At 38.5% G+C, this 7,823-nt stretch overlaps 1 protein-coding gene across 1 annotated transcript; it reads left to right on the top strand.

The window, feature by feature from the left end:
• Positions 1-559: 559 nt before the first annotated feature.
• fkbp16 (FKBP prolyl isomerase 16) lies at positions 560-7,465 on the top strand. The gene is made up of 4 exons (XM_073850164.1): positions 560-1,430; positions 2,961-3,130; positions 5,136-5,224; positions 7,408-7,465. Exons 1-4 carry the CDS (start codon positions 875-877, stop codon positions 7,463-7,465), a joined length of 873 nt encoding a protein of 290 aa, XP_073706265.1. The 5' UTR covers positions 560-874.
• The last annotated feature ends 358 nt before the right edge of the window (positions 7,466-7,823 follow it).

The following is a 7,823-nucleotide window of genomic DNA, read 5'->3' as shown; positions in this document are numbered from 1 at the left end:
GCAGGGACACCAGCCCTCAAGGATCAAGGTTTCCCACCCCTGGTTTATGAGTTATGAACGATTTCGTACTTTTGATCGCTGTAACGCCCCCGTCAGGCCGATTTGGGCAAGCTTTGGTGGTGTTGTTGGTGATGTGAGTACTACCATCCCTCCAAGTTTCAAGTCTCTACGATTTACCGTTTGGTCTGCACAATCAGTTTTACATGGAGATTGTCAATTGGACATTCTAATTTGAACAACATTACTCTATTTTATGGAGCATAAGACAGTTAAAAGAAAAGAAAAAATCTTACCAAATCTAAACTTTTGAATGGTAGTGCATGTTTATATTGGAATAATATTTATATTTATTATATTTGTATTTATTAAGAAATATTTCAAAAATGTATTATAAATAAAAATGCAACCAGTCCCTGAAGTCCTCTTATTGGTGGATGCATTCATGGATACTGCATTATGGGACGACGTGATGAAGTCATTAAGAAGCTTACAGACGTTGGGGCAGATTAGATTTTGCTCTTCTAATCCAACAGATTATCACTGCACACAACTCTACTGACCAGTAGGGCTTTACATTTCAACACAATTCTCATGCATTGATCATCTTCTGTGTTCTTCACTGCAAAACATTTCAATGAGGACCCTGCAGGAAATGGACTGACCACGGATGGGATTTATGTCATGTGGTGATGCATTTCCATGATTATTCTAATAGAGTCCATGTGGATGCTGTGCTTTAGAAAACACTACGCGCTATTACTAATGGATACTGGTGCTCATCGGTTTGGAAGTTGAGCGGCAGCGACATCCATTTCTACAAACCTGGTGTGTGGGGTGTGCTGGGAAGACATTCAGCACTTTTTAGAAGAGATAAATGGTATCCTTAGCACCGTGTGGAAACATGGAACCAGATTCTGGAGAACCAGAGGAGACAATGTTGGAGTCTGAGATGTTTGTAAAATCAGAGGAGGTAAAGAGTGAAGAAGCTATTTTGCAACCCTGGCAGGTGCTTCAAGAACCAATCATGGAGCTGCAGAAAATGAATATCACAGGAAAGGAGAATGAGAAGAAAACAGCAGAAGACAACGAGGATAAAGAAGGAAGTGAGATGAACAATGAAATGGATAATAAATTGGCAGAGGAGATGATGTCCACAGATACTATTGACTCAAGCAGCATCCCAACCAATGAGCCAGTCTCCTCAAATTCTCACACCAGCCCACCTGAGACCACTGAATCAGACATAGAGGACATCAGAAAACTGACAAAGACTCCCAGCTTTGGGAAAACAGTTCGTTTTATGGAAATTGAAGCAGTGGAAGAAAGGGACAGCTCAGTGAATACTCTTTTTCCAGACTTTGAGATAGAAGAGTGGACCACCACCAGCTTTGAGGATCTGTTTATGGCTGATGACTGGAAGGACATTACAGGTAAGATGTCCATGATGACATGACATATGTGACCCTGGACCATAAAACCTTCTTCTTAAGTAGCACTGATATATTTGTAGCAGCAGCCAAAAAATACACTGTATGGGTTAAATTTATCTATTTTTTTGTGCTAAAATATGAAGATCATGTTCCATGAAGATATTTGTAAATATCTAAAAACTTTTGGACATTTGGACAACTTTAAAGGCAATTTAGATTTTTTTATGGTCCAGGGTGACAAATATTTGTTTAGTCTGACTTCCAAAAGGATTTTCACAATGATGCCACAGATCATTAAAAACGTTAAAAAAAGATTAAAAACATTTTGGGCTCATAAAGGAACCTTTCAGTGTGGTCACATTTCCTTTTGTTTGGCCACTTCACACGATTGGAAATTTTATATGAGGACAAAAATTTCCAGAGATTTCGCAAAGAGTTCAAGCTGGTCACAAGGATTCAACATGATGACCAACAGTAAGCTGCTTGGTTTGAAAGTACCTTCTGTGGGGCTATATATACATTTTGCCAAAGTGCTCCCACATTTATTGTGAAGAACATTTTAAATCTGAAAATCCTTTTTACTCACAAATGCTCATCCTGCACTAGCTTGACTTTACGTAATTACATTGAAAAGGTCACGCACAGTTAGTTCTTCATTTGTGTACTTTAGTTCAAAATGTAGAGTAGTGCGAAAAACTCCATCTCATTTTCTCTGCCAACTTCAAAATCGTCCAACATTGTTGTTTTACCTTTTTTTGTAAACGGTGTTTGACTTTCTCTGCATGTTCGTTTTGTAAACACTGGATCAGTACTCCCACCTATTCATGCGTGACATTTCCAATGTGATTACGTAATGTGTGAGGTCGAGCTAGTGCAAGATGAGCATTTGTGGTTAAAAAGTAATGGCCAATCATTTCACTAGATAAGGCCCTTATTCATTGGCTGGGATCATGTGCAGTAGAGTCCTTTGAAGCTACATTAAAACTGTAACTTGGACCTTAAACCTGCTTGCTCCAATTGAAGTCCACTATATGGAGAAAAATCCTGGAATGTTTTCCTCAAAAACCTTAATTTATTTTATACTGAAGAACATAAACATCTTAAACATTGGGGTAAGGTAAAGTTCTCTCAAAAATGATAATTCTGTCATCACTTCTTTACCCTCTTGTTGTTTCAAAACAACAGTGTTTTTTGTCCAAACAATAAAAGTCAACAGAGTTAAGTGTTGTTTTTTTGACCCAAAGGATTGTTTGACCCCAAAACAGTTGCAACATTTTATAAAATATATTCTTTTGTGTTACACAGAAGAAAGAATGTCATATAGTTTTGGAACGACATAAGGGTGAGCAAATGATGGCAGAATGATCATTTTGGGTGAACTATCCCTTCAACTTGCTTAAACAGAAAGACCTCCTTGGTCAACCAGCTTCACTAACACCAAACCAAGAACATCCCCAAGTTTGACACTACGATCCTGTTAATCTTTTTTCCCTCCCCCTGTTTTCTTTCCACTACCCCAACCGCCTGTAGATGACCGTCTGGTAAGGAAGAAGGTGTTACAGGCCAGTCCCGAGAATGCCCTGACCCCGGCTTGGGGTCAAGAGGTCACACTGAAAATGCAGGGTGTGCTGGAGGATAGGACTGTGGTGGAGAAAGACTGCAAGCTGGTGTTCATTATCGGAGAAGGAGATGTCAACCAGGTGAGACACATAGACAGGCAGAGGAGGGGCAGCCACACACACACACACACACACACACACACACACACTCACTCACAAGAAGCCTTGGAACACCTGCCTGCATCCTGTCTATTACATCGCACCTGCTGCCTACTGAGTTTTCCATAGGGATTAACCTGTGTTTTCACATGTTGAGTTCTGCATGTGTTTACCCAAGGATGGGAAAAAGTCACCTCCTTGCTGATTCACTTTTCGGTGAAAGGTTAATAAGGTCAACCTTGTTTTACAACTTGTTTAGACTGCATTAAAGGGATAGTTCACGCAAAACTGGAAATTCTGTCACTAATTACTCACCCTCATGTCATTTTAAACACGCAAGAACATTGCTCATCAAGATATTTTTGATAAACCCCGAGAGCTTTCTGACCCTGCAAAGACATCATCGCAACTAACACGTTCAAGACCCAGAAAGGTAGTATGGACATCGATAAAAAAGTCCATGAGACATGTTTGGTTCAACTGTAAATTTATGAAGCTACAACAGTACTTTTTATGCTCAGAGAAAAATAAAATTACTTTATTCCGTGTTTTTGACACACGTGAGTACCATGGCGCAAAATTTATAAGTTGTTGAATAAAATCATTATTTTTGTTTTCTTTGTGCACAAAAAGTATTCTTTTGGCTTCATAAAATTACGGTTGAACCACTGACATCACATTGAGTATTTTAACAATGTCCTCACTACCTTTCTGGACCTTGAATATGGTAGTTGCGTTGCTGTTTATGCAAGGTCAGAAAGCTGTTAAATTTCATTAAATATATCTTAATTTGTGTTTCGAAGGTGAACAAAGGTCCTACAGGATTGGAATGACATGAAGGCGAAAATAAGGGCCTATTCACACTTGTAGTTTGGTTTATTTGGTCCGAACCAAAAAGGAAAATTAAGGTGTGTTCACACTTGTCAAGTTTGGTTCAATTAAACAAACTCTGGTGTGATTGCTCTGTTACTGCATTTCATTAGAGTAAGTGTGAACGCTGACATCCTAACCCTGGTGTGCACCAAACAAAAATCATGTCGCATAGCATCACATTTTGTCATTACTTCCTGTTTTTGGTTTGTTTAGAAGTATTTGGTCCCTGTCGCATTCATATTTCAATCAAACCACACCAGAGTTCTTTAGAAATCTTTTTAGTGGTCTCGGTCCACTTCCAAAGAACTCTGGTGTGGTTCGATTGAAATATGAATGCAACAAGGACCAAATAACGTGACGCTATGCGACATGATTTTCACGAAAGAAACAGCAGTGTATCCAAAAGAAAAGGAGCAGAGAGGAACGTGAAACAACAAGGAGGTAAAGTGAAAATAAGTTTGCAGGTGGTGAAAATAAAATCATTTACATGCTACAGTGAGCACTATTAGTCCAGCAGACGGCATTTGGTGTATTCGACTTAAAGCCATGGATGTTTTAAGTCGAACACAACTTTTTCTTTTGTTTGTTGTGTTCGGTGAGCTCCGTCATCAATTATACATCATTCAACCTGACTAATCAGTTTGTGAATGTATCACTACGCCTTTAGGTTCGCTGTCACTGTGAACACTAAGTGGACCAGGACCAAATCTATTGGTGCACATTCACACCTGTAGTTCGGTTTGTTTGGTTTGTTTGGTTCATTTGGTCTGGACCAAAAACCACATTTGGGTCCTGGTCCACTTGTCAGTACTTCCTGTGTTTGGTTCGTTTACAAGTATTTGGTCCGTGTTGTGTTTATATTTCATTCAAACCACACCCAAGTTAATTTGGAGGCTTCTTTTTAGTGGTCTCAGTCCGCTTGTTTGGTGCGCACCACGGTTCGGATGGCAGCATTCACACTTACTCAAATAAACCGCACTAACAGAGCAATCAAACAAGAGTTAATTTTAATCGAACCAAACATGACAAGTGTGAACACACCTTAAATCATTGCATGTACAGTAAAATCTATACATGTTACCTGAAGTTAAAAATGACTGTTTTGCATGCACAGGCCCTGGAGGAGTGCACCATTTCAATGAAGCAAGGAGAAATCGCTTTACTGCTTGCAGATTCACAATACACCTATGGACACCTGGGAAGGTAAGAAGGAAATGATACATGTATTATTTGTCACTAAGTTTTGGGCTTAGATGCAAGCAGTTTTGTTGAATTTAGGTCTTTCACATTCTAAGTTAGAAATTCAAGAAGGAAGTGTGGGAGGGTGGAGGACACTGCTGAACGGGTCTCTTGTGACATCAGTTTGAAAAAGTCAAGTGGCTTCTATCCTCACAGGGTGGGACAGAGTCCTTTTATACCTGTTGCTCTCAGGGCAAACGGCCTGTCCCCAGTAGCATGTTAAATGAACCATGAACAGGAGCAGATGGCCTTCCCAAAACACCATTGAGGGCATTCAGGAACCCCCTCCCCTATCCTCTCAATTCCTTAACTAGAGGCAATCATTTTGTTTAACCTTGTTTCACTCATTCGTTTACACCATGAGGGTGGAAACTCATTAAAATGCAAGTGCAGGACTTACATTGCGGATGTGTATCTTTTCAGATCAGAAGTAAAAAGATAAAAAGAGTGTTGTCTGAATCAGCACATTCTCAGGAATGTGTGACATATATCAGATGGTGGCAAACCTGACTCATTTTCAGGCAACCCCCACACATATGGTGATATACAGATAAGAAAGAAGTACTGTACATAATGCTATAAATATAGATATGTATATATCACTGGATGATTTTTTAATGTTTTTGATAGAAGTCTCAGAAGTTCACTGACCTAGTTTTATCTAACTCAACTTTTGTTTAAAAGTCAAAAGGTGAACAAAAACCAAAAGGTGAACATTTATTATTAAGCAAATTTAAAAGAATAAAATAAAATCAAACATTTAACCCAACCGTTGGGTCAAAACAACCATATTTCACCAAAACAAAACAAAACAAAACAAAACTAAACTAAACTAAACTAAACTAAACTAAACTAAACTAAACTAAACTAAACTAAACTAAACTAAACTAAACTAAACTAAAACTTTTACATTTTTAGAATGTACATTCTAAAAAATACTGGGTTAAAAACAACCAAGCGCTGGGCGAAATACGGACAAACCTAGCAACTTGGTAAATGTTAAACTCAACATTTTGGGTAGTTTTATTTAACTTAACTATTGTTTAAAAATGACTATAAGGCTGGCTTATAATGAACCCAAAATAGGTTGTAAATTAAAAATCAACTTTTTAATAAATGTTAATTTATTGGACATATCAAATGTTAATTCCCAACTATTTTGGATTCATTTTAAGCAACAAATATAGTAATTTTTAAGCAATAGTTGAGTTAAATAAAACTAGTCTGAGTTAAACATTTAACCCAACTGCTTGGTCAAAACAACCCAATCGCTGAGTTTGTCCATATTTCACCAAGTGCTGGGATGTTTTTAACCCAGCGGGAAATAATATGCATATCTATATATACATTTTTTAATCTATTATATATTTTAAATGCTATGTTTTTTTTTATGTTTTAGAAATTTAGTCAAATAAATAGGCTGTTTTTTTTTCAATGCATTTGCATTCACATGTTCACCATGAAGTAAATCAAGCATGTAGATAAGCACTAAACGGTCATGTGTTTTTAAGAAGACGTTCCAGAGTTCATGATTTTCCATCATTTATAAACTTTAAATCAATTGCACTGGTAACCATAAGCTCTTCCCAGTTCAAAGTGCCTTTAATCCATTTCGGTGTTGCCAAGTTTGTGGTTTCACGTGAAATTAGGGTACTTTAACACTGTTGCCGCATATTGCTTTTAATGTCCGTGACCCCAATGTGATAAAGCCCCTGGTTTTTACCAGAGGAACTTCAACAAAAAAACGTGTATTTTACCAACCGGAATGTGAACTAGGCTAGTTTTGAATAGCAATTTTTTTTTTTTTTTCAAATTTATTTTTTGTTGTGAAAACCTGGCAACCTTGATTGCAGTGTGACTTTTGTGAATCGGTCTTCAGATTTGTTATTAGTTCAGTCGATATGCAGCTGCATTTACTGAGATGCAGATCCCTGCCTGTGATTTAGAGGGTATTTTAGGCATGAATTTACTTATTACAGATTTACTCGCAAGCACAAAATGACCAGAGATTACTCAGGGATCCTGGGGGAATGCGAGTCGGGTTATGTTGTTCTCGTATCATGATTGTGGTCTTGAGCTTTGGTCTGTTTGTATGCTAACTACACAAGCGCACATATGTGTATATGCGCATGTGTGTGTGTGCGTAGCGAGGGCTCAGGAGTGATCGTTAGCTTTGGCTTGTGGCAGTGCAGACACATGGGCTGAAGGGACATGCTCCTGTGTGATTCTCTCTCTTTGGCCCTGTTATGAGTGGCGTCCGCTGGGAGCTGGCAGTCGTGAGAGGCAGACTGATCTGCAGTTAATGGTTGTTTTGATGCTACTGATTAGAACTGTGAGCGGCAAACTTAAATTTAGCCCTGGCCCTAAGGTAGACCTCATAGGCTTCTTGCCAGCAGTAAAAAGGGTGACAGCAAAGCCACTGTGACAACATCTCATCCCTTGGCACTGAATAGGTACAAGACACACACACATACATACACACTTACACACTCACAATGCTTCCCTAAAAAGCAGAGGTGCTAAAAGCAAACCTAACAGCACACAATATAAACAGCCCTGTTAG

This window comes from Garra rufa, chromosome 11 (genome assembly GCF_049309525.1).
Source record: "Garra rufa chromosome 11, GarRuf1.0, whole genome shotgun sequence".
NCBI lineage: Eukaryota > Metazoa > Chordata > Actinopteri > Cypriniformes > Cyprinidae > Garra > Garra rufa.
This window is presented reverse-complemented; position numbering and strand designations above follow the sequence as displayed.

Excerpts from the sequence above, each read along its gene's own strand:
- fkbp16 (XM_073850164.1), top strand. The coding sequence starts at position 875 with ATGGTATCCTTAGCACCGTGTGGAAACATGGAACCAGATTCTGGAGAA. Across the intron at positions 1,431-2,960 it reads TGACTGGAAGGACATTACAG|ATGACCGTCTGGTAAGGAAG; the intron begins GTAAGATGTCCA and ends AACCGCCTGTAG. Across the intron at positions 5,225-7,407 it reads ACCTATGGACACCTGGGAAG|CGAGGGCTCAGGAGTGATCG; the intron begins GTAAGAAGGAAA and ends GTGTGTGCGTAG.